This window comes from Nyctereutes procyonoides, unplaced genomic scaffold (genome assembly GCF_905146905.1).
Source record: "Nyctereutes procyonoides isolate TBG_1078 unplaced genomic scaffold, NYPRO_anot_genome, whole genome shotgun sequence".
NCBI lineage: Eukaryota > Metazoa > Chordata > Mammalia > Carnivora > Canidae > Nyctereutes > Nyctereutes procyonoides.
This window is the reverse complement of record NW_026575049.1, coordinates 31,965,245-31,992,176: the sequence shown is the minus strand read 5'-3', so window position 1 is coordinate 31,992,176 and position 26,932 is coordinate 31,965,245. Positions and strand designations below refer to the sequence as shown.

At 43.0% G+C, this 26,932-nt stretch overlaps 1 protein-coding gene across 2 annotated transcripts in view; it reads right to left on the bottom strand.

The window, feature by feature from the left end:
* The window catches only part of BPIFC (BPI fold containing family C), a 60,054-nt gene that overhangs the window by 13,672 nt on the left and 19,450 nt on the right, over positions 1-26,932 (bottom strand). For both annotated transcript variants that reach the window (XM_055329234.1, XM_055329233.1), the window contains 11 exons: positions 23,158-23,281; positions 19,946-20,066; positions 14,079-14,207; positions 12,728-12,883; positions 12,541-12,604; positions 9,961-10,021; positions 7,863-7,954; positions 5,993-6,169; positions 4,799-4,852; positions 3,614-3,784; positions 2,755-2,822 (listed from right to left, as the gene is read on the bottom strand). In XM_055329234.1, the coding sequence (XP_055185209.1) occupies positions 2,755-2,822; positions 3,614-3,784; positions 4,799-4,852; positions 5,993-6,169; positions 7,863-7,954; positions 9,961-10,021; positions 12,541-12,604; positions 12,728-12,883; positions 14,079-14,207; positions 19,946-20,066; positions 23,158-23,281 (1,217 nt within the window). The remainder of the gene's footprint in view (positions 1-2,754; positions 2,823-3,613; positions 3,785-4,798; positions 4,853-5,992; positions 6,170-7,862; positions 7,955-9,960; positions 10,022-12,540; positions 12,605-12,727; positions 12,884-14,078; positions 14,208-19,945; positions 20,067-23,157; positions 23,282-26,932) is intronic.

The following is a 26,932-nucleotide window of genomic DNA, read 5'->3' as shown; positions in this document are numbered from 1 at the left end:
TCTGGAAAAGCAGCACCTCTGGGACCAGGAATGGAGGCACTGGCCAGGGCAGTTGCAGGAGGCAGGGCTGCCCCTCCTGGGGCCACAGGTGAAGACACTCCTTCATCACAGCCTCTGCTCTTCAGCAGTCTTTCACGGGCTGCTTTGGGACTGAGTGATGCCTGGTCTATCCTCCTTGTCCTCTTAGTGCCCGAGGTCTGCTGTAGAAGCCCCTGCCAAAGCCACCCCCCCAATACAATGCAGGTGACCTGTGCAGTGGGACACGGCCTCACTCAGAAGGGCCCATGCTTGGTTTAATGCCCTGCTGTCTCCATCTTGAAATCCTCCATAAGGTTTTGAACAAGGGGCTCCACATTTTCATTTTGCAGTGGGCCTTGCAAGTTAGGTAGCCAGTCCTGCTAAGACCCCTCTAAGGTCTCAGGAAGCTTTCCCGGCTGGAGAATCTAAGGGAGACCACAGGGGAATGCGGAGGACACTCCAGGAAGGCAGGAGTCTTAATCTCAGCCTGTGTTGGCCAGGTCAAAGCATGTTTATAGGCCATAGGAAGCCAGAGAATGGATCCACACATTTCTTTGGGGGACATGCATTGAGCAGGTTGCAATCCTTTTTTGCAGTTACTCCTATAAGTAAACCTAAAGGCCTCCGAACATGCAGTCTCTAACCAAGACGAACGCTGGAGAGGAGAGTCTGACTGATTTAAGCAGAGAAGTGAATCTGGTTTCTTTCTTTGTTCCTTAAGGTTTCTCTTACTGGCCACAAGCCTGAAGCCCCATACTTATGAAATCCTTACTTCCATCCTGCCAGTAAAGCAGACCCTTGCTTAAGGGCACACATGGTTTCTCCCTTCTCAAGAGCTTGCTGCCTCAATCAGTGGCCCTGTCCCCTTCGTCCCCCATCCCTCCAGATTTCTAGTCCCCCTTTCCTATCAGCCCTGTCCACAGGCTGCAGATGGAGGACTCTGGCCTCTCAGATGCTGCCTCTCCCTCATCCACCACCCCTTTCCTCCTCCTCTTCTGTGCTCTGGCTTCCATCCTCTCAACTGTTAAAACTGCCATCCCTAAAATGACCTATCAAGATTCAGAGTTTCATCAGCCTTGACCTTGTGGAGATAGGGACATGTTATGACTTCAGGGGCCTTAGGTACTTTTGCCTCTGGGACTCCTTCCTCCATAAAGAGATATTAAAATTATATTGGAAGGCTATGTTGTTATAAAGATAAGTATAATCCAGCCAGGATTCTGTTCATTTTTTAATTCTTATTTTAAAATATATTAAAACACTTTCATGGGGTCCCTAAAGTATCCATGGGCTCTAGGCTCTGCGCCTGCTGAGACTAACGGAGAAATCAGCCCTGTGTTGCAGAGTTGGGTAAAATGTAATAAAGCCTTCTTGAAATCTTTTCTCTCTGGGAAACCATACTGCGTTTTTTGTTGTTGTTCCTTTTATTGGGAAAATAATATAGTTACAAAGAAAATATTAAGGAGAAAACCCTTGCTCAATCCCATATCCTAACGCAGCTCTTCATTTGTGATTCAGTTTCTCATCCAGATGGAAAGCTATTTTACATACCTGACTGCTGTGTTCACACAATTTTGTATTCTCTTTGTCCTATTTAATATCATTTTATTGAAAGTACCTTCCATGTTTCTGTAATAACAGCTTCATAACCATCCAGCTGACTTACGGTGATTGACTTACTTTTCCTTTCTGCTGATTTCCTGTTTTTTTCCAGACTCTGCTTTCTCTGGCAGTGAATTTTTATAGAATTTCTTTTCCCTTCTGTGGGTTTCGTCTGGGCCATTTGGTCATTCTGATTATCATTCCTCCTCCCCCCAGATAGTTTGATTCATAGCTTCAACTGTTGCCTTCACAGGGCCAAGGAAAATGGGCTTTGCAGACAGTTCTTCTCAATGGCAATTACTTGCCAACTGTCTGTGGACGTGACCTCTCTGATCCCTTCCATAGCACATGGAGTTCATTTGAGAGCCAGCTAGGCCACTGCGCATGGTTTTGTTAAACTCCATGTTCTAGTAATGGGGTCAGAGGGTCAGAGCCTGAAGGTACCTCATAGATGACCTCAGTCCAACTTCAGTATTTTGCAGACAAGGAGACTGAGCCACAAAGAGGTTCATAAATTTGATCATGGTTCTAGAACCAGTGGCTAGGGATTTGACATTTTGTTCCTCAACCTCAAAGTTTCATGCTCTTTCCTCAATAGCATCCTACCTGAAGTTGTTGATGAGGATATTTTTTTTTTTAAGATTTTATTTATTTATTCATGAGAGATGCAGAGAGAGAGAGAGAGAGAGAGGCAGAGACACAGGCAGAGGGAGAAGCAGGCTCCATGCAGGGAGCCTGACGTGGGACTTGATCCCAGGTCACCAGGATCACGCACTGGGCTGAAGGCGGCGCTAAACCACTGGGCCACACGGGCTGCCCTGATGAGGATCTTTTATGTATATTATGGTACCATTAGAATGTGAGTTTATATTATGGAACTATATTTACACTTATTTGGCCACTCATTTTATCTGAACATCATCTAATGGGAAGAAAAAAAGAAAGGCTCCACACCACAGTTTTTAGTGAAGCCCGTACTTTAAAATCATCTGGATCACAACAAGAGGAGTGTCTAAGTGATTCATGTTCTGTCTAGTGGTAACTTCCCCTGTTCTGTTTATGTTCACTTTGTGTCTATGGGCTGCTGAATCACTTATAACTAAGGTTTTCAACAGTCGAATCAACTAAACTTACCTGTTCAGAGACAACGAGCAGACCAGTCTTTGTCCCAAGATAACCAGGCCAACACTAGTACTAGCAACCTGCAGACAACAAAAGCGTTCGTTACTAAGAGGATTGACTCTATTTTGGCCACAAATATCATTTCTTGTAGTAGCTCCACTTTCCCTCTCATTGCTAAGAGATACTGGAAAGAAATAGCTTGAAAATCTACTCTTGCAGATAGGAAACCTAACTATAATGACTTTTTAAGGATCTCCCTTAAATTATTTTTCTTTTTTTTAAATAAATTAATATTTATTGGTGTTCAATTTACCAAAATACAGAATAACACCCAGTGCTCATCCCGTCAAGTGTCCCCCTCAGTGCCCGTCACCCATTTACCCCCACCCCCCGCCCTCCTCCCCTTCCACCACCCCTAAATTATTTTTCTATTTTTTTCCTAAGGTCTTTTCTCCATGTACTGTGTATGTGTTTGTGTGTGCACATGTACATGTGTGTGTGACATTTTGCTTAGATTCATAGTAGTCCCTTTCTGTTGTATTGCATTTGGCCTTCATCTTCTCAAATAACCTTGAATTCCATCCTGATTGACTTATTTTGGGAAAAAAAGAGTCAGTTATCAATGTAACTGCAGTGGCAGGAAGGGCACACAGGAAGCAGAGGAAGGGAAGAACTATTTTACCCTGGAGGGGTTTGAGCACTGGCCTCCCATACTGCTCCCAGCCCAGTCTCACCTCTGTCCTCACCCCTAATTGATGAATCAGACCTCATGCCCCCAGATACCGAGCAGAGCACTGTTGGTCAGTGGCCCCCACTGTAGGAACGGGACTGGTGTCCACAGTCTGCCCTCCTGCCCCTTTTGCAGGCTTACAAAATCCATGGACACAATGGCTTCAGCAGTTGAGTTCTCAGGCTGGGTGAGGATCACGATGGAGGCAGGGATGTCCAGGGTGAAGTTACCAGGTAGCAAACTGATCACGGGAGGCTCCGTTGCCATGACCCGTACCATGAAGGGCTGGGACAAGATGTAGATTTCTGCAATCTACCAATGTTCAGGGAAAGAAGTGACCAGGGAGTTGAGTTGATAAGGGGAAATCACAAATTTGGGGTGCTTGGATGATTAAATCTGACATCATGCAGTTAGAATACAAACAAAACTCTTTAATAATCATGACACCACCACCAACACACAAAACAAATAATAACAACAGCTGACATTCACTGAACATATACAAATTATTTGGTTTAATCTTCACAAAATCCCTCTGGGTGGATGCTGTCAGAATCCCTGTTTCACAGCTGAAGACAGGGGGTCTTTTGTTAAATAATTTCCTTAACTTCCGAATGAATAAATTGAAGAACTGGGATTCACAACCAGGTCTGTCTGACTCAAGATCCTTGCTCTAAAACCAGGATGCTCAGAGCATCTCTTTGTTCTCAAGACCAAACCTGAGCTTTCAGTACACTGTGTTCAGTACCCAGGTGCTGTGAAGGCATGATATTAATATTTTCTAACATTGAAAATATTAATTAATGCCCAAACATGGTCACTATTCCCCCATTTCCCATTCAAACTGATTATTTCAAATGTAAACCTTATGGAAGGGACAGTTGATTTATTTTGTAAACTTATAATGCCTTTAATAGTACCTTGTTTAGTAAATATTTGTGGCTATTTTATTAAAAGAAAAGAAAAGTCTTGGGTGCCTGGGTGGCACAGTCAGTTGGGTGTCTGACTCTTGGTTTTAGCTCAGGTTGTGACATCAAGCCCTTTTTCAGGCTCATGCTCCGCGTAGAGTGTGCGTAAGACTCTCTCTGCCTCTCTCTCTGCCCCTACCCTCTACTCACATGCTCTCTTTCAAATAAATAAATAAATAAATAAATAAATAAATAAATAAATAAATAAATCTTTAAAAAAAGAAAAAAAATCTCTTCAGAATGGAAAGATGGACTCAGATTGGACCAAAAAGCAAGAGAAAGAACCCATAAATCCTCCAGAAGTAATTGCAATAAATCCAAATACACTACACCAAGGAGCCAAATTCTCAGTACTTACCCGGGAGAGCATGTTGCCAAGACCTTGAGAGTTTTGAACCAAATGGTTGGAAATCTGGAAAATCAAGACCATCATGTTACTCTAAGATTTTTACCTGGTTCTCTTTTTAGGGAAAACTTAACTTTCCTTATATTTTTATGAGTCATGAAGTTGTTACACCAACAATCAACTGGTGTTTAAAGGTGGCCTATCGTTTTATAGCCCAGCCATAGGAAATCTGAGGTCCAGAGAAGTAAAGTAACTTGCCCAAGGTCACACAGGAAGTGCCTTTTAACCTTGGCAACACTGTTTATGTTATATATGTATGATCCAGGTGTAAATATCCCACAGTGGTTAACAATAAGTCTTGTGCTATTGCCCATCTTTTCAGAGATTACTGACAAAGGATGCTTAAGTAATTTATCTTCATGGATGGATGGTTTCCAAATCTGAAGCTAGAGCTTTCTAATTCTCAGTAGTCTATGGCAGCCAGTGCTACCACACCTAGAATTTTGAATTCAAATTTTATAACCATTTGTATAATTAAGACCCATGGAATGAGAAGGTTAGTAAGGGATACTTAATAAAAGTCATTGGTTGACTGCCTGGAGAGAGTGTTCTCATCTCATCTTTGCATGGCAAAGAGAATTCATGAGTATGTGTCCTATTACCAGTCATTGTAGATAAGTCAGTTGAAATTACCAATAGGAAAAGTTTGTATTGGCATAACACAAGGCATAATAATAATACTAACAACAATAATAAGCAACACTTAAAGAACACTTATGCTGTGCTAGGCATTGCTCTGTATGCTTTACATATATTTAAACCTCTCTAAAGTCCATATCAACCTTGTGAGTATGGAATTATTATTCCCATTTTTAAAATGATGATGCTCTGGCCCAGAGAAATTAAATAAATTGAAGATGCCCAAAGTTACAGGCCATAAATGGTGGAGGGGAGTCTTGGCATGATTTAACATCAGTCTAGAACAGTGACCTGAAATTAGCAGATCTGGAGACCCAACAACTCCACAACTAATAACAGTATTCAGTTCACAATTACTTCAGTCATGGCCTGCTAGGGTTGATAGTCTAAGTTTTTAGACTTAAAAAGGCCAGGAAATAGAAACTATCACATAAAATTCCCATAATGGGCTACTTATAATAAGACTAAATGCTAGTATTGATTGTTTCATCCATTAACTCTCCTCACCTCTTTCATGGAGAGAGTGATGTTGAAGGCCCCAGCTATAAAGTAAGCAAAGGATGCAGATTTAAAGAAAAACTCGGAGATTCCAACATAGAGCATAGAGTCACTGCGTTCTGGCAGCGCAAAAGGAACTGGCAAGAAGGGGGGGTCAGTGAGGTTGTCCAGTGGGTAGAATACACCCTGTGGGAAAACAGAGAGAAAGATCAGTGTATCAGTTCAAGACTTGGGTATAGAGCACTAATGAAGGTGGATCTGCTTATGTCAGAATCAGGAAAATACCAGAAACTCAGTAGGGATTAAAAGACCACAGGGCCTTTTGACTCCTTGACCAATGACTGTGGTTTCACAGCTCTGAGGACTTCTTGAGTATATATGGACATGTCTGTCCATGTTGGGGTGTAACCTTCTCTCAGAAAGCAGGTGCATTTTAACTGGATGCACAGATCTACCTAGTTCTTGAGGTGCTATGTAAAGATGCTAAACCCTTGACCTTCAAACTCTATGACTGCTGAGCATCTGGGGTATCAGAGACTCAGAAGGACCCAGGACTCTCAATGGGCTAAAGCATTTCTGTGGCATTCCGGATGCTGCCTTCAGTGGCTATAGGGTGTTATTCTAAAATGGTGTCTCGAGTAACATTTAGCTGAGTTCTGTGACTCTAAGTGATTGAAGTATAAGTCAATATGCACTTAAAAAAAAACACTGATATTAACTTTGGGGCAAAACTAAGCATAAAAATTAATCTCTCTTCCAGAATCAGCAAACACCATCTTCGCATGTGAATTGCTCTGAACGAGATCAAGAGCCCTCTGTTAAATTGGCTAACCTGACAGGAACAGGGGTATTGATATGTATAATCTACTGATGTGTTCTTTTTTTTTTAATAAATTAATTTTTATTGGTGTTCAATTTACCAACATACAGAATAACACCCAGTGCTCATCCCGTCAAGTGTCCCCCTCAGTGCCCGTCACCCATTCACCCCCACCCCCCGCCCCCCTCCCCCTCCACCACCCCTAGTTCATTTCCCAGAGTTAGAAGTCTTTATGTTCTGTCTCCCTTTCTGATATTTCCCACACATTTCTTCTCCCTTCCCTTATATTCCCTTTCACTATTATTCATATTCCCCAAATGAATGTTAAGTTCTAATACACGCAGAGCCACTCTACCTGCTGCCTCTTAGCCACAGACCTATCCCCAGAGACAGAGTCACCATGATACTTTGCTTGGAGAAAGCAGTCATATGTTGGGCAAATCTAAACCATCATTTACCAATCAATAAAATGTTGAAGGGTCTTTGAAAGAGCATATGCATGAGGGAATTGCTTGAAAGGACATTAAATTATTTGAAAGGTATGTAGTGATAGTTCCTTCTGCATATAATATTTGTTCTTCGAATACTGGCTGTTGATAGCCAGGATGTGAATTTTTTTTATAAATTTATTTTTTATTGGTGTTCAATTTGCCAACATATAGAATAACACCCAGTGCTCATTCTGTCAAGTGCCCACCTCAGTGCCTGTCACCCAGTCACCCCCATGCCCCGCCCACCTCCCCCTCCACCACCCCTAGTTCGTTTCCCAGAGTTAGGAGTCTTTCATGTTCTGTCTCCCTTTCTGATATTTCCCACTCATTTTTTCTCCTTTCCCCTTTATTCCTTTTCACTATTTTTTATATTCCCCAAATGAATGAGACCATATAATGTTTGTCCTTCTCCAATTGACTTATTTCACTCAGCATAATACCCTCCAGTTCCATCCATGTTGAAGCAAATGGTGGGTATTTGTCGTTTCTAATGGCTGAGTAATATTCCATTGTATACATAAACCACATCTTCTTTACAGGATGCGGATTCTGGTGATGATATAGTTACCTTCAAATTCAGCTCGATATAATTCTCAGTAATTTCTGGAGAACTGATGAGGGAATAATCCAGCAGAGTATAGTTGTCAATCTTGGTTAAAACTAAAAAACAAATAAAAACAAATATTTATTAAAGACATAGTATAGCATCTGATTATTATCTATCCGGAGCAATATAATTTTAATTCTCTGTTATTTAAAATAACCAGAGGAGAGTAGGTGGAGTTTGTAGGAAGCACGATTGCAGATGAGGGAGTGAGGTAGAGAAACTTGCCCATGGGAGTCTTCAACAAGTTCTTTCCTTACTACATATTCCTCTTTCCCTACCTCCCCAATCCATCCTTTTTTCATCCATCTGCACCCAGTCCAATCTACTTCTCCAGCCACTGTGCAACCCTTCATTGACCCAATATTCATTCACCTAGTGTGGGTTAGGCACTTTGCCTGGTGCTGGGGACATGGTCAAAGTCCCTGTACTTGTGGGACTCCTAGCCTGGGGGAAGAGTCAGACATTATTATAATACAGGATAGTAAGAGTAGGTCTAAAACTGAGCTCCTGATGGTCCTTCTACAGACTTATGCTTATAATCTTCTCCATCTTGGTAACTGGTGATTTCCCTTCTCCCCATTTTTTTAGTCACACAAATGAAAATATGGAGTCATCCTTGACTTCCCTCATGACCCATGTGCAGTGTCGGCAAATACTACTGTCTCTACCTTCAAGGTACAACCAGAACCTGAGCATATTCTGCCATCTTCATCACTCCATCCAGGTCAACTGCCATCACTGTTCATGCAGGTCAATGCAGTAGCCTCTTACGTGGTCTCCCTGCTTCCACCCTTGTGCCATTCCTGTTTATTGTGAATAGATGGAAGCCAGGGTGATCTCCTTACAATATAAGTCAGATCATGCAAGCCCTGTTCAGAACTCTCTGAAGACTTCTCATCTCAGACTAAGAGCCAGTCTTTGTATGGAGCTGCAGAGTCCTGAAGACCTGAGCAGTGCTTTCTCCCGCTCTGACCTCATCTCTGGCTGCCCTTCCCCCTCATATTGTTCCCAGTATGGCCTCCTCACAGTTTTTCCAACACACTTGGCATGTTCCTACATGGGCCCTTGAGCTTGCCCATTCCTGTATCTGAAGTGTTCTTCGTCCAGATTAGGAGTGGTTCACTCTCTACTCCATTCAAATTCTTACTGTAATGTCCACCTGCTCAGTGATGTCTTTCCTGGCCATCCGATTTTAACAGAAACACCTCCAAGCTCCTTTTCTACTTTATCCTTCTTCTTATCACTTAGCCCATCAGTATCATAGATTTAACTTACTATCTTGCTTGCTGTCTGTCTCCTCTGACTAGTCCCAGGAGGGCAGGGATTTCTATCTTCTGGGCTTACTGTTGCATTCCCAGTACCAAGAACAGCACCCAGGCTCTTACCGGTTCTCAGCACACTATTGGTAAATGAATGAATGGATGGAGAGCAAAGAGAGAGATATGCCCAAAGTATCATGTGAGCACACAGGAGGCAAAACTTTGGGGTGCAGGCTATCGGGTTTGACTTCTCAGATAACACTATGTCTGAGCTGAGCCTTAAAAGATAATGAGGAGTGGACAGGACTAAGGATGGCTCAGGGGTAGGAAGTGGAAGGGACTGGACCCCTCAGGGCTTAGTGCAGTACTGGCAAAGAAGTAGGTGTTCAATAAATATCTCATAAATGAACAAATGAATTGGTAAAGGGGAGGGGAAGCTCTTCTAGGAAGGAGGGCAGCATGAGCCAAGTAAGGGGCATGGGGGCAGTAGAAGCAGTTTGTGGGAGCAGAAAAAGGTATAAGATGAGGCTGAGAGAGGTAAGTTGAGCCAGAGCATGATGGGCAGGTCATGTAGTCCTTTATGTTAAAGCATTTGGACTTGATCCTGAGGCAACAAGGAATCACTAAAGGAGTTAGAACGGGGTGGGAAGGGGATAACTTGGTTGAGATTAGCACGACTCATTCTAAAGAGGATGAATTTAGTGTCAGAGCTGGCATTTCCCATGGCTCTAGTTTGCAGAGACTAAAGCAGGTAGAAGGTAGTAAGAGAACCATCCTGAAGAGGCAGTTCTGGGACTCACCCTCTAGCATGCTGAGATTGGCATTCAGGGCTTCCACCTCACTCGTGATAATGGGACAGAGCTGGCCATAAAAGGAATAAAAGAACTGTAGGTTATCATATTGCACTTGAAACCTCTATTTATGGGCCTAGACCTTGCAAACAAAGGCCTTCTGGTTAGAAGCCATTCTCCCTTTGGTCATAAGGACTTTCCCTGAAATTAGTTGATGCCTCTGGGCCACACGTTATGTATGTATGGGTGGCATGCCATTGAATGCTGGCTAAACTTCAGAGCAACCAGGACTACACCCAGTTAGTCCAATAAAAGAATGGGCCCTCGGCTTTTCTTCCTGTGGCATGACAGGACATGTGCCCAGTGCATTTGGTGCGGTCACATCTGAGGACCTTTGGCTATGCCTTTCCTGGCTGCGGGGATGCCACAGCCTCCTGCCTCCTCTGTCAGTGGTTCCATTCTCTGCTCAGAGAGGTAAAAGCTGGGGGCTTCACTTTCCCACTTGGCTGGCTTGAGAGCCCAGTAGTCAGACATATATTTGGATCAGAACCCCTTTTGGAGTTAGAAAATCAATCTTGAATTGGGCTCAAGCTTGTCTTTAGGAAGGAGGAAGAGTACTGACATGGGTGGGCTTCTGTGTGCCAGGCATGTGCGAAGCACTCAGTATGACAGTTACTAGCAGACGCTTGGGAGCCTGGGGTTGACTCCCTTGGTAAGTTATTTGTACTCTGTCCTCAGTTTCCTCATCTGTAACATGAGGATAATAACTGTACCTATTTCATCATGTTGTTGTGAGGAGAAATAGAAGTAATCGGGGCTGCCTGGGTGGCTCAGTGGTTTAGTGCCTGCCTTCAGCCCAAGGCATGATCCTGGAGTCCCAGGATTGAGTCCCGCATCAGGTTCCCTGCATGGAGCCTGCTTCTCCCTCTGCCTAGGTCTCTGCCTCTCTCTATGTGTGTCTTTCATGAATAAATAAATAAAATATTTTTAAAAAAGAAGTAATCCATGTACTATTGCTTAGCACATAGCAAGCATTCCATAAATGTCAACTGTTGTGTTTTAACCCCATTTTGGCCTCATGATAATGCTGACAGGTGAGCACCCTTGTCCCCTGTCATAAACGGGAAACCTGAAACTTAGAGAGCTTTAGTGAGTTGCAGAACTGGGACTTGGAACCTAGATAGTCGTGGTCTAAGCATTCTTTTCTGTTTTCCTGTGGCACAAAGGGAATACTAGAAACAAAGCATCCATGATCTCTAAGTCTTAGGCAAACTTCAGGTAAACTTAGCTACTGGCTTCCTGTTAGAGGCCAAAGAACCACACCTGGTCTCCAACAGAGGAGGGATGGTGAGTATGGGGTCCTTGAGCCGACAGGCTTTCCCTGTCATTCTCCAACAGGCATGTGCACTGGTGCTCATCACCCACCAGGTGAGAAGGGAGAAAGCCCGTGTAACTTTGGAGTCCCCTGAGCAGCGAGGTAACCTCCTTGGACAAGCTGCTGAATGTGTTTGAGTGCTGATTTTCTTGGTGATGTTTATCAAGCACTGACTGCCTATCAAGCATAAGGGGAATGGAGGGTTGTAGATACTGTTCTTGCCCTTTCATTTCCTGTCCTCATCCTTCTCCTTGTCTCCCCTCAGCTGTGAGTAAAGGGTGCAGCAATGGTCTGGCCTAGACTGGAAAGAGGCACACACAGCCAATTCCATCTTGCCCTTCGTCAAACACTGATTTCTGAAATCGAGACACTTGTTGTAACTTTGTTTGTTTTTTAAATATTTTATTTATTTATTCTCTCATGAGAGACACAGAAAGAGAGAGAGGCAGAGACACAGGCAGAGGGAGAAGCAGGCTCCATGCAGGGACCCTGATGCGGGACTCAATCCCGGGACTACAGGATCATGCCCTGGGCCAAAGGCAGGAGCTACACTGCTGAGCCATCCAGGGATCCCAAGACACTTGTAACTTTGGAAGCTATCTTAACTCAGACTGTTTCTGGAAATATCCTTTCTTCTCCCCCTTTCCTTACCTATCAAAATCATACTTATACTTCAAGGCCCAGTTCAAGTCCTGCATCCTCTAAATAATATCCTCTAGGATACTTTCAGGCCCTTTGATTTAATCTTTCCATCTCTCTGAACCCCTTTGGTTCAGTCCAATGATCATGTAATTATGTATTAAATTCAAATACTCATTAAGTTATTGTTCCACAAGACTGAATTGGGTTTTTCTAAAAAGAAGGTAATTTTATTCCTTTTTTTATATCCCTAACAGCCTGTAGCCTGGTGCTGGGCATGCAGTAGGTATGCAATAAATAAACTCCTGTTGGTTGTTTTCCCAGCCTGTGCTGAGCACTTGAGGGAGAGAATGCTGTTTCATTCATCTCTGTATCCTCAGCACTTAGCACAATGTTTGGCACATGGTAGGCAACTTGCAAAACTTGGTAGGTTGCAAAGAATAATGTACATGAAAGTGCCTTGGATGATGGCTAGCATACAGCAGGGGCTCCATAAAGGTTTCCTGACTAAGGTAAAGCATGGCAGTACTGCTGCTGAGCATTTTACTGTGGTTGCATAACCTTTAAAGACTTACCATTTCATTTAAGTTCTTTAAAATGGGTTTTTCCATGGGCTCAGCAAAGGAGTTGTACAGGACACTGGGGAAAAGAGACAAAACGTGGGCTTATTCAGGGACTGTATCTGCTGGTTGTGAACCTGCTCTGACCCTGCCGGAGAATCCAGCCCCACTAGTAATTGCCCATTGTGGAGCTATCACTCACCTGAGTTCTCCAGAAAATGACACGTGGGCATGGCTCACTTGGGCATAACAGTCTTGGAGCTTCAGGATTGGGTGACCAAAGTCATTTTGGGAGAGGACAATGATACCAGTGAAGTAGACCCCAGACAGAAACAAATCAGCTTCTCCTGTGTCTTGACTATTGAGAGAAAAAGTACAAGGTTACCCAGGCCTGGGTAGGGGGGAGATGGACTGTTTGTTTCTCTGACTTCCCACAGCCTCTAAGCTCCTGGAGGGCAGGAACGTTCTCATCTCTGGATTCCTGGCATCAACAACAGGTAGGAGCAGAATAGGTACTGAATGTTTACTAGACAAATGAGGCAATGAGTATGTGAATGGTAACAGCTTTAGCTTAGCTTTCTAATCCTGAGTGCTCTGTCCCCCATAGAGGCCAAATATATATTAAGCACCATTCATATACAATGCTTGTGTGGATAGAGGACATGGGGTAGCCTTATTTATGACGGGCACAGATGGAGTGGGACACTTAGATACAGTCTGTGAACTCTTTGAGGAAGTGGAGTGTGGCTTATTCATCTCTACCTCCCCTCCCCAGGATGAGCACACAGAAGAGGCATTAATATATGCTGATGAGTCAGCAAAAAAATGAATGAATACCTGAATCTATGTTACTTATGGGAAAATATAATTTCTCTATGATGCACAAGACTGGAGTTCTTGAGATGGAGATAAATGGTACTTGTCTGGCACTCAATAAGTGGTTGTTGAATGACTAAGTGGATGACTGGATGCGCTGTTCTGGGGCACCAACCAAGGCAGACCTAAATATTATACCTAGGACAGTGAGTTGCACACAGCAGATGGTCTGTAAGTGTAACTTGAATTTGATCCCTCTTTTTTTCTAAGAGGGTGCAAAGGCCTTTTGCTAGGGAGAGAATTGGGCACAAGCTATTATCCTCGAATCTCCTTGTGAGGTAAGAAGGCCCCCTTTCTCCATCAGTTGCCCCTGTAGATGGGGAAGTGAGTGGAATGGCTCAAGATCATACAGTGACTCACTGAAGGTCTAAAATGTTGAGCACATGTCTGATCCTCCAACTGTCAGGGCCTTTTAGCCCTTGGGAAATCTTAAGTGACATTTTGCTCTGCCTTTAAGGGAAGGATACTTTTCAGCCCTCCCTCCTCCTCCTCTACCCAGCCCCCAGCATAGATATTCTGACTTAAATCTCTCCTGGAAGAAAGTGTTCTTAAGAAAGACTGTTAATGGCTGAGGGAAAGAAGCCTAATATCAAAAATGTCTGTGAATTTATGTACTTTCAATTTTGGTTCCATTTCTCCCCAGAAGAGCCACAGACAGCCTTGAAGGGAACACTCACAAGAGTGGAGATTTGACATCCCAGTTGGTACTGATGTTGGCTGTGCCATGGTTGGTCAGTGCCTTGATTCCCACTCCAGGCACAAAGGCTAATGAAGTATTTGGAAATGAAAAGGCATTGATTTTTATGCTGTAAAAAACAAACAAGGGGGTTAGCACATGTCTTCTAGAGAGGTCTTCTAGCACATCTCTAAATATGGCAACATCAGAAAGGATGTTTATGGAACTCCTGGAAGCAATTGTGAACCTCAGGTCTGAGGTGCTGCCTCTGGGCACTGCCTTTAAAAACAAACAAACAAACAAACAACCACCTCATGACCCAGAGATCAAGACCTGAGCTGAGGGATCCCTGGGTGGCGCAGCGGTTTGGCGCCTGCCTTTGGCCCAGGGCGCGATCCTGGAGACCCCGGATCGAATCCCACGTCGGGCTCCCGGTGCATGGAGCCTGCTTCTCCCTCTGCCTGTGTCTCTGCCTCTCTCTCTCTCTCTGTGACTATCATAAATAAATAAAAATTAAAAAAAAAAAAGACCTGAGCTGAGATCAAGAGTCAAACTCTTAACTGACTGACCCACCTAAGCAGCTCTGGGCACTGCCTTCTAATTCCCCTTTAACCCTTGCCAAGAAGCCCCTCCCTGGTGTCTAATTGAGGGGGAAATGAGAAATATAGAAACCAATTAGAAAATAATCAATTTCTTTAGTTTCATTAAAGACAGTATGAAATACAACACTGCCATCATAATTTTTCCCTTCAGCTATTCCAGTATTTTTCAAGGTATATAGGGAGGACATTAGTATTTTGGGACAACTATTTTGTGTAGAGGACTGTTAATATACATTGCAGGGTACCTGGCATATGTGCCAACAAAATGCCAGCAGCGCCCCTCCCCCCATCATTGGGATAATCACAAGAGTGCCTTCCTCCTGTTCCCAGAGGCCCTCTATGTGGACAGTATCTTCCCTAGGTTAGAAACTTAGAGTATTAACTTTACCTAGGATTCTCTGAACTGTCAACAGGTAGGAGGCAATGGGCTGTATGCAATCTATACAGGTAGGAGGCTCATGTATTGAGTGATTACTCCCTACCAGGCACTGTGGTAAGCACTTTATATCCATTAGCTCATTGTAATCCTCACAATAATCTCATGAGGTTGTTGCTGGTTTTGCAATCTGCAATTCAGAGATGAGAAGATAAGGAACATGGTTGAAGTCTTATATAAGCGGTAGAACCAGACCTGGAACCCTCCTCAATCTGTCTTCAGACTGTGTTCTTAACCAGTAGGCTACACCACTTCATGTATTGTGCAAGGGGCACTTGGCTTAGAACTGAGTTTTGTGTTAGCTGTGCAACCTTGGGTAAGACACTTAATTTCTTACAGTCAATCACTAAAAGGAAGGGTTATTCATGGGTAGGTTGAGAAGACAAAATGAGATCACTGATGTATAACTGTGGCACAGGAGAAAGGCATTGTTATGAACTAAGATTAGGAAAAATATAAAACATAAATGTTATAGCTGATAACAAATGCTTATTTAGTGTTTCTTCTATTTTCCTTCTTTCCTACCTGTTCTTTGTCACACACCCTGAGTCCCACTGTGGGAAGAAGATGGTGGAGGTTCACTTGACAGATCTTAGAAATCTTAGAAATATGAAAATATTTCATATATAAGGTTGATTCATATAGGTCTAATGCATTCTTTGTATTTAAGCTATGGATGTATCATTAATGAAAATCATTTCTTTGTTGCTAGGCATCTAGGTTGTTTCCAGTTATTTCTGTATTATAAACAATGCCACACTGAATATCCTCATACATGCTGTTTATGTGTATGTCTTTCTAGTAAGGATACTGGGAAGTGGGATTGGTAGGTAAAAGCGCAGGCATTTTAAAAAAAAGTCCTTTTACCTTCTAAAAGAGCAGTGTCCAACAGAAACAGAATATGATCCACATACATAGTCAAAACATTTCTAGTAACCACATTTAAAAGAGGAAAAGGGGGGATCCCTGGGTGGCTCAGCGGTTTGGCGCCTGCCTTTGGCCCAGGGCACGATCCTGAAGTCCTGGGATCGAGTCCATGTTGGGCTCCCTGCATGGAGCCTGCTTCTCCCTCTCCCTCTGCCTGTGTCTCTGCCTCTCTCTCTCTCTCTCATAAATAAATAAATCTTTAAAAAAAAAGAGGAAAAGAAACAGGTGAGAGTGATTTTCTTAATATTTTTTACTTAACCCAATATATCTATAATAGCATCATTTCAACATATAATATAAAATTATTGATGAAAATAAAAATATTTTATTTCCCTTTTTTCAAAATAAGTCTTGTGTTCACAATATGGTCTTTTTTAATACTCAAAATATGACTCAATCTGGACACTGAATTTCATCAGAAATACTTGTCCTATATTTAGATGGGATAAAATTTTCAACTGAAAAAGTACACTTCCATACTTAAATTGTTCCACACATAGTTAAAAGCTTTTCAAAAACTGAATTGAGTACCCATTTTAAAATTAAAATTAATTAAAATTAAATAAGTAAAAATTCAGTGCCTTATTTGCACTAGTCCCATTTCCAGTGCTCAGTAGACACATATGACTGGTGGCTCCTATGTGGGCAGCACAGGTTTAAAAGTACTGTACCAGTTTATTTATTCCCACTAGCAATGCATGACAATCCCTATGTTTCCTCATATTCACCTACATTTCATAATATATGATTAACCTTCGATTTTTCTGCTGAGGCCTTATCATCACTTTAATTAAATAATTCATTTTGTAAATATATAATATCCATCACTTTTACTGGACATTAAGGACAGGGGATATCTGGGCCATTCACTACAATATCCCCTATGCCTAGAACAAGCCTTGGTACCTAGTAGGTTCTCAATAAATACTTGTTGAGGGATCCCTGGGTGGCGCAGCGGTTTGGCGCCTGCCTTTGGCCAAGGGTGCGATCCTGGAGACCCGGGATCGAATCCCACGTCGGGCTCCTGGTGCATGGAGCCTGCTTCTCCCTCTGCCTATGTCTCTGCCTCTCTCTCTCTCTCTCTCTCTCTATCATAAATAAATAAAAAAAATTAGAAAAAAAATTAAAAAAAAAATACTTGTTGAATGGCTGCCTTTATTAACAGCTAGAACATTCATAAGAGCTTTCCTTGATCACCATTCTTCTCCCCACCCACTCCCAATCCCCCAGAAAACTCATGGTTTTATAGAATGTTATCCTTGATAACAGAGAAATTATTACTCCAAAGGGTTAAAGCAGCAGGGAATTATCACTGGACTGATAAAGCTTTGGGACATATTGTGAATCACAGATAATTCCTTATAAAATCTTGACTCTCTGCTTTACCTTTAAGATTGAGGTCAAGATGGACAAAGACATCCTCTCCCTATACTGCCTTTGGGGCAACCGCACAGAGGTTGCCAGCTGCTGTCTGAATATCTACTTTCCCTTTATCATTCCCAAACATCTCTGAATTTGATTAGGATGGCAAAGATGTCTGGTTAGAAAGTGAATTTTCCAGTCTCCCTTGCTAATAATAATAAGTATGATCATAAGGCTAAGTTCTGTTCATTATTGTATAGGTAGAGTATTACTAGAGCGGGGCTAAAGGAAACAACTCAGTGAAGAGACTAAGCCAACTTACAAGAGCCCTCTTATGCCTTCTTGCACCTGAAATATGGATTTGATGGCTAAGCTGCAATGCCTATGGCTGAGCTGCAGTGGTCAATCTTGAGGACAGAAGCCAGAACTGAGGATGGTGGGGCAGAGAAATACAAAAAGGCTGGGCTCTAATAAAATTGTGGGGCTTCCATAGGATCCCTCTGGATCCCTCTTTCTTTTTTTTTCCTTTTTTTTTAAGTAGTCTCCATGCCCAGTGTGAAGCCCAATGCAGAGCTTGAACTCACAACCCTGAGATCAAGACCTGAGTAAAGATCAAGAGTTGGAGGCTTAACTGACTCAGCCACCCGGGCTCCCCTCTACTCTTCCTTATGAGTCTTATTTGTGGTCCATTTCTACGACCTCTGAAATATCAACTAAACTTCACTAAAATAAGGAAAGGCTTGATGGAGTAGATTTGTGTTTGAGACTGTGATTGAATCCTAAATCTAGCCTTCTGGGGTAGGGGTAACAATGGGATGGATACAATTTTCTCTTAGAAATCAAGGGCAGCAATGTCCACAATAGCCAAACTGGAAGGAGCCTCGGTGTCCACTGAAAGATGAACGGATAAAGAAGATATGGTATATGTAGACAATGGAATATTACTCAGCCATTAGAAATAGCAAATACCCATTTGCTTTGACATGGATGGAACTGGAGGGTATTATGCTGAGTGAAATAAGTCAATCAGAGAAGGACAAACATTATATGGTCTCATTCATTTGGGGAATATAAAAAAATAGTGAGAGGGAATAAAGGGGAAAGGAGAGAAAATAAGTGGGAAATATCAGAGAGGGAGATAGAACATGGGAGACTCCTAACTCTGAGAAATGAACAAGGGATGGTGGAAAGGGAGGTGGGCAGGGGGTGGGGGTGACTGGGTGACAGGCACTGAGGGGAGCATTTGATGGGATGAGCACTGGGTTTTATGCTATATATTGGCAAATTGAACTCCAATAAAAAAATAGAATAGAGATGAGACAGGTCAAAGAGCCTCATGTGTGGATGTGGGAGCTTGGGGGAAATGGGTGGATCAGGCAGGCTGCACAGAGGGATGCCTGCCTCCTGGTCCCTGCTGGGGCCACTCACCTGGCTGTTGATTCCAGGGGGTGGGGTCCAGGTGGGGAAGGACATCTCTGCAGGGACTAGAACAGATGTTCATTACTTGTAAGAGTGTCTGTGTCTCTTTTACCCAATGTTTATAGCAGCAATGTCCACAATAGCCAAAATGTAGAAAGAGCTCCATGTCCATTGAGAGATGAATGGATAAAGAAGATGTGGTGTATATATACATTTGAATATTACTCAGCCATTAGAAATGACAAATACCCACCATTTGCTTCAATGTGGATAGAACTGGAGGGTATTATGCTGAGTGAAGTAAGTCAATTGGAGAAGGACAAACATTATATGGTCTCATTCATTTGGGGAGTATAAAAAACAGTGAAAGGGATCAAAGGGGAAAGGAGAGAAAATGAGTGGGAAATATCAGTGAGGGTGACAGAACATGAGAGACTCCTAACTCTGGGAAATGAATAAGGGGTAGTGGAAGGGGAGGTGGGCAGAGGGATGGGGTGACTAGGTGACGGGCACTGAGGGGGCACTTGATGGGATGAGCACTGGGGTCATACTATATGTTGGCAAATCAAACTTCAATTAAAAAAATATACAAGAAAAAAAAAAAGAAATCAAGGGCAGGGCAGCCTGCATGGCTCAGCAGTTTAGCGCCGCCTTCGGCCCAGGGTATGATCCTGGAGACCCGGGATGGAGTTCCGCGTTGGGCTCCCTGCATGGAGCCTGCTTCTCCCTCTGCCTGTGTCTCTGCCTCTCTCTCTCTTTCTCTCTCTCTGTCTCTCATGAATAAATGAATAAAATCTTAAAAAAAAAGAATTCAAGGGGCAAGGAATTATCATTTTAGAAAAGAGGCAAGGACATCGAGACTCTGGGCAGATACACCAGGTGTACACAACCAGTGTGCAGCAGGGATATGACTCGGACCCAGGTGCTCTGACCGAAATCCTACACTCTCTGTCAGTTTTATGACCCCTCTTTCTTGGGTCATTCGTCTGAGAAGCCCCTTACCAAAGGTGGGTTAACTTCTGCTCTGCAGGTGCTGGTGTTACACCAGAACAGATAGTGGCACATCCACAACCCTAAGATTTTAAAGATTAATTTCACTGCTAAAAATACTCTTCTACTTACTTTGAAAAATTATAGTTCACATAATCAACCTTCAGAAATTCTAGAGATTCAGAACCTTTTAGGTCTGGGATGTTTTTTTCCTTAATCATTTGCTCAATCATCTCCATTCCAGCTTGAATGCCTACGAAGGAACCAAAGAGAACATTTATTTACAACAATGGCATAACATTATTAAATGTATATGTGAGGTTTACTGAGTAAGGCATGCTCTTGAGAGAAATTTAGAAAGCAGCAACCCTACAAAGTGGGTGCTATTGTCCCTGTTTTACAGAAGGAAAAACAGGTCCTCAGAAAGGCTAACAAAGACCCTAGGACCCCAGGGCTAATAGCACAAGAGATTCTCATTACATGGCCAAGGCTAAAGGGTACTACTACAGGGCATTATGATAGTCAAATCTGGGCAATCTGGCTTCAGAATCCTGTCTTATTATTATTATTTTTTTTTTAAATTTTTTTAATTTTTACTTATTTATGATAGTCACATAGAATGAGAGAGAGAGAGGCAGAGACACAGGCAGAGGGAGAAGCAGGCTCCATGCACCGGGAGCCCGACGTGGGATTCGATCCCGGGTCTCCAGGATCACGCCCTGGGCCAAAGGCAGGCACCAAACCGCTGCGCCACCCAGGGATCCCGAATCCTGTCTTATTAGAAACTTATTCTACATTGTCTCCTTTCCCCTAGATTCTTTAAGCTCAGCAAGTTTTGGCCTGAGGCACATGGACTGTAGGCCACTCTTAACTCTCCTGAAATTCTAGTAAAAGACTGAGCAGGATGTGTGTGTACATGTACATTTGTCTCTCATTTTTCAGAGGAGAGGGTCCACATTTGCATCAGATTCTCAAAGGATCCCAGGGCTCCAAAAAGGTTAGTAAGCCCTGCTTTTGTGTAATTCAGGAATAAACTCGTCTTTACAGAGTAGCACCACAGAACACATTTTTCTGAGTTCATGGAGAAAAAGAGCCCTCTTTCACATAAGGAGCTTGTGAAAAGTAACTGACATAGTGATGAAGAATGATCTTTTCATTTTAATCTTTTTGAGAAGGAAGCTTTGCCTTTGCCTTATTTTGTAGCTTAAGCTCATTTTTACTTAGGCTATCTTTGTGGAGATGGAGAGCAGATTTTATCCTCTATAATACCATGAATAATGTTGTAATATAGGGCTTCAGGGATAGAATGTAAAGGATATAAAGATGGAACCAAAGGCACTATCAGACAGGTTAGTTTCAAATCCTAACACTGTTATGATTTAATAATAATTGTATGTTCATGTATGCCAGACTGTCTACACTCTACACATATTCTATCCTTTGATCCTTAGAGCAACCTAATGACATAGGTATTATTATCCCTATTTAACATAGGAGACAGTTGAGGATTAGACAGGTTCACTGGCTTGCCCAAGAGCTCACAACTACTGCACATCATTATTGAGGCTTTGAGGAGGAATGGGGTGCAGAGAACAGAGCACAGATCTTGAAATCAGGCAGGGTGGACCTGAGCTCTGATCTTGCATCACCCCCTTACTGCTGTGTGACATGGCAAATTCAGTTCAGTGCTTCTGAGACTCAGTTTCCTCCTCTGTAAAATGACTATCCTTTCTTTGTAGGGTGGTTGTGGGAATTAAATCAACCCAGAGCCTATAAGGCACATATCAAAGAGCTTGGCCATGGTAGATGCTCAATCAAGGCATGGTTCTGACTTTATTTTTTTTATAATAAATTTATTTTTTATTGGTGTTCAATTTGCCAACATACAGAATAACACCCAGTGCTCATTCTGTCAAGTGCGCCCCTCAGTGCCCGTCACCCATTCACCCCCACCCCCTGCCCTCCTCCCCTTCCACCACCCCTAGTTCATTTCCCAGAGTTAGGAGTCTTTATGTTCTGTCTCCCTTTCTGACATTTCCCACACATTTCCTCTCCCTGGTTCTGACTTTAAAGCCTGTTCTTCCCCATCAACCCATGTCATATCTCTACAGATGATCCCATTTGGTCCTCACATCACTACAGGGGGGCAACATTACTATCATTCCCCTCACCTCATTTTCCAGATGAGAAAATCTACCGGCCCAACCCTACATATTGAGGAAAGGGACAGGACTGAAATTCATACCCAAATGAACTGATTAGATCTGTTCTTTTAATTGCTCTGATCTTGAGGGTAAAATAAGCTATTCTCACAACTCTAATACTTTTATGAGATATTTCTGATATGTATTTCTGTGTATATAAGTGTTATTAATATAGTAACAAGATACACACACATACACACATGAATATATGTATACACATGGATACACACATGCATTCCTGGTATGTATTTCTCATTATAGCCAGCTCATATTACAATTGTGCAAGATGGATCGATTTTAGATTTCCTGTGCTAGATGAGGTGCTGGGGGAGTTGCCCAAAACTCAGTCTTTCCTTCCTCCACCCTTTCCTTCTTCCCTCTATCCTTCCTGTATTTCTTTTTTGGTGTAGTGGGTGAGGCATTTCCTGGTCACACTTGGGTATTTTCGCAGTACTCAGGTTGATTGCTTTAGTTAAGAAAGCATCAGAGTGACTCTATCTGCCTGCATTCAGCTAACCTTGGGCCAAGATTTACAGGAGAAAACTGGGCCTACACACTGATTTCTCAGTTCCTTTCCCATATACAATCTGCCCTCATCCTAGCTCTGCTCAACATGCTTCTCTTCCTGTGTTTATAAATACCTCCAAAGGGGTTTTTCTTAATCTTTCAGTGTCTCAGGCTCCTTTTAGCATCTAATGAATGTATTGAGCCTCTCTCAAGAAAAATGCACGATCATAATCTACATTAAATCTGGCACACAATTTTAGGTGACCCTAAGTTCCTTTTGGAACCAAGCCCTTTCTGAAGGTCTACGGTGTTACTTTTACTCTCATATCTCCTCCCCTCTACCCTGTGATGTATCTTAGAGCAGGGGTGTTCATTGTATGTGCATGAGAGGGTACAGGTGGCAGGGGGGTGGGGAGAGAAGGCACATCTGTGGCTGGGTTTGGACAGGCCTATCATCAAGTTGATTGTTTTTCGGACACCACTTCTTTCCCAGCTATCTTAGCAGACTCTGCAAAAGGGGCTGGATCATCCCATAGTAGAGCTTGCCTTAGTCATGAGATTGTCCAATATGAGCTTGGATCACAAACTCCACCTGGGGGGCTGTAATTTGGCTTTTGGAAGCACTCGACTCACCATAGTCCAGAGCCCGCTGAGTAACCCTGGCCTTGATTCCAGGGTAAATGGTCTGCGTGGATGAGATGCAGAGATTCCACAGGAAGAAACATCCCCAGAGGAATTGGACTGCCTTTGTATGCATCTGCAATTAACCAACATTTATGGTTCCTTTATTATTTTTGACTTTCATTGGTCAATTCCATCTAGCTTTTCTATGATTTCTTGTTTCACTGCTTACTTCCAGAACTCATTCTATCCACCCATCCATCCATATATCCATCCATCCAGTAATAATTTATTGAACACACCAGAATATGTGCTAGGTGCTGAGGATGCAAGATGACCTATGTGTGCCCTTGACTTCTTCTTCTCACAGACTAGTGGGTGAGTCAGACACACACAGATGATTATGACTCGTACAATACAATACAATACAATGTAATGCAACACAAGAGCCTTACTGTAAATGTAACAATTGTGATATGCCTTGGGAAGGATAAGGGGGAGGGGTTGCAGGAATTTTGACAGTTTTAGAACACAAGTCAGTAGTTTAGGCAGGTAGCCTCAGAGAATGTGGGACGATCTGCTTAAAGATCCTTAATGACTCCTGTTTGCCCACAGGACAGGGTTTAAGCTCAAAGCCCAGCTGGAAGGCCCTGCCCTGCTCTACACTTCTACCTCCTCATGGACTTCCTTCCTTAACACACATGCCTGGCTCACCTCAGAATCTAGTACAATGTCTGCGACACAGTAGATATACACACAAAAAATCTCAACTCCAAAGGCAGGGATTATATCTTTTTTGCTGTTATATTGCTAGTGCTTGGAATATATTAAATATTCAATGTATATGTATTTAATTAATGGACCCAATGAGTTAATGCCAGGTCATTTTCTTTTATTTTTCTTTTTTTTAGGTAGGCTCCATACTCAGCATGCAGCCCAATGTGGGGCCTGAATTCATGTCTCTGAGATTGAGACCCGAGCTGAGATTATGAGTCAGATACTTAACTGACTGAGCTCCCCAGGTAGCCCCCAGCCCATTTTCTTGATGAATGAAGCATAGTTACAAATAGCAACACTGACATGGGTTTCTTTTAATGACAGCTGAGGTGAGTGATACGTTCACTGGCCTTGTTTCTAGTTCTGGCAGTTTACAATCTTGGTGAGCTACCCTTGCTGCATTCATATGTGCTAAAGATTGACAGGTGACAGATACCCACTGAGTTAATATACAAAATTGAGACAAATCAGGGAAGCATTTGTGGGGGTGGTCAAGGAAGAGGAAGTTTTGGGAGCCATGCAAAGGGAGGGGTCAGGCCAGGTATGGCAGGGAAGGATTCAAAGAAGGGCTGGGATTCAGGAGCGGTCTGGATGAAGGAAAAAATCATTGCAAGAGGTGTGTGGGAGGGGGGGCGGGGAGGGGGTTGTTTGGCCAAGAAAAGAAAAAGGTTTGATAAAGGAAGTGTGTGGGCTTTATGGATAAGGCCATAGAGGTGGGAATGGAATGATGTAGACAAAGAGGGTGTTCCAGAGAATTTATTTGAGAGGAATAGAACAGTCTGACCAGAGAGAGGAGTATCTATGCAGGGCTGTTGCTAGCCTAACTTGGCCTTTAGTATGGAATGGGAAAAGGTGCCCTTTGGAGATATACCAGCTTTCTGGTGCAAAATAGGGCAAGCAGAAAATGTTCTAGTGTGTTCAGTGTGCCCAACTTGTAGGGAGAGCAAGGGCTGCCCTACACACCCCGTGAGCTAGCATTTTTAAATTTTTAGATTTGATTTATTTATTTTGTGTGTCTCTGTGTGTGTGTGTGAAAGAGGGGGGGGGAGGGGGAGAGGGAGAGGGAGAGGGAGAGGGAGAGGGAGAGAGAGAGAGAGAGAGAGAAGAGCCTGACATGGGGCTTGATTCCATGACCCCGAGATCATGACCTGAACTGAATCCAAGAGTCAGACATTTAACCAACTGAACCACCTAGGCGCCCCATGGGCTGGTATTTTGTCTAATGAACACATTGCCCAATTTACATAGGGGACCTATGTTCAGATTAGTGAACGTTCATGTGGGTGTTTTGCTGGAGACCCATGAGGTTGAGAATTGGGGTCTTGACCTGTTCTGTGATGCATACGTCCACCTTCAGGTGTGAGGCTCAGTCAACTTGCTTACATTTGTCATCTGACCTCCCAGGACACCTCTGTCCAGACAAATTGGACTTCTGGTCCCTAAACACTCACCATGTTTCCTGCATAATGCCTGTGCTTATGCTGTTCGTCTTCACCTAGGCCTGTGGAAACTCTGTACATCCTTAAGGTCCATTTTAAATACAGCCTTCTTTCTGAAGCCATTTCTGACTTCCCTAAGCTTATCTAATTTCCTTCTGAATCCTTGGTCAAAATATATATTTATTCATGTGTGTATATTTATTTTCTCATGTGCTGTCTGTCTCCTCTATGAGAATATAAGTGCCATGAGGGTAGAGACCTCATTTGGTTTGGAGGTCCTAGAGCCTGGCTTAGTGTCTCAGGTATAGAGCAATTGATAAGTAATGGTAGAATGAATCAACAACAACAACAAAAGAATGAATCAGGGAATCACAAATGAAGAAGAACCATACCTTGCTCTGCACTATATTACAGTTCTTTGCAAAGGTGACTAACAAAGCATTTGTATAAGCATTTGTATTCTAGTGGAATACACTTTTCCATTATTTTTTTTTCACTTTCCCATTAGAACAGATATTGGCCACAGGTCAGGAGCAGGGTTAGGGAGGTTAGGTACCAGATCATGGGGAGGGGAGAGGTCTCGAGAGGACTGGCTAGTGTGGCTGGGGTACTGGGAATGGGATGGGGGACTCTGAGTAGTGACTATTTAGAAAGAGGCATTTCAATACCTTAACAGTGCTATGGCCTTAGCATTCAGTGTGATGTTTCAGCCCTACAGAATTGGTTTGGGTTATGCTGGACAATGCACAGAAAGAACCTGAGCAGCCATGCTGGGGGCAGGGCTATGGAGGGGTGACTTGGAGATGGTCAGGTGCAGAGGACACCAAGGGAAGCCTAGAGTCATGACAATAAGAGCCACAGGGGAGGACTTGTGTAGGAGACCTGTCTCTGGTCAGGCCGCAAGTGATCTGAGGGTTGGTGGAAATGTGAGGAGTGGGACAAGCAAGCGAGACGCAGGGTGATGTTAACACCTTATACTTCATTAGAATGGATGCAAGAGCTAGGTCTAGTTGCCATCTGTGCTAGGCCCTCCTTGATCCTGGGGTGGCAGGGGTGGTGGTGGTGGTCAAGGGGTCTTGGAGAGGAGGATAGGCAGAGATGGATGAAACTATGGGAGTGAGAGCAACACTCCTGGGGCTGTTCACCAACTGGTATAAAAGTATGTCCACATTTTAACAAATGGTGAGGCCATACTGATGTGTAGTCACACTGACACTGCCGTGGGCAAAGAACTGTAAATGGGTGTGTCATGCCAAGGCAGGCACGAGAGGGATTTTTTTTAAAGTGGAAAACATTTTCATAGCAGTAGAAAGTAAAGGGAAAAAAAGGTAGACCAAAAATTCTGTATGTATTAGACTGTATCCAAATTAAGGTTGAAAAAATCTCTCTGCCCGGCATGTAGTAGGGCTTCAATAAATATTTGCTAACTGACCAACTGACTGGCTTACAAGATTCTGGTTAACAAAGAAAGGTTCTAGAAAAGTGTGGGGAAAAATGAGAAAACCAAACCATCATATAAATAACTCTCCATTTCTACAGTGAAAAAGCATAATAAACTAAAGCAGAGCTAT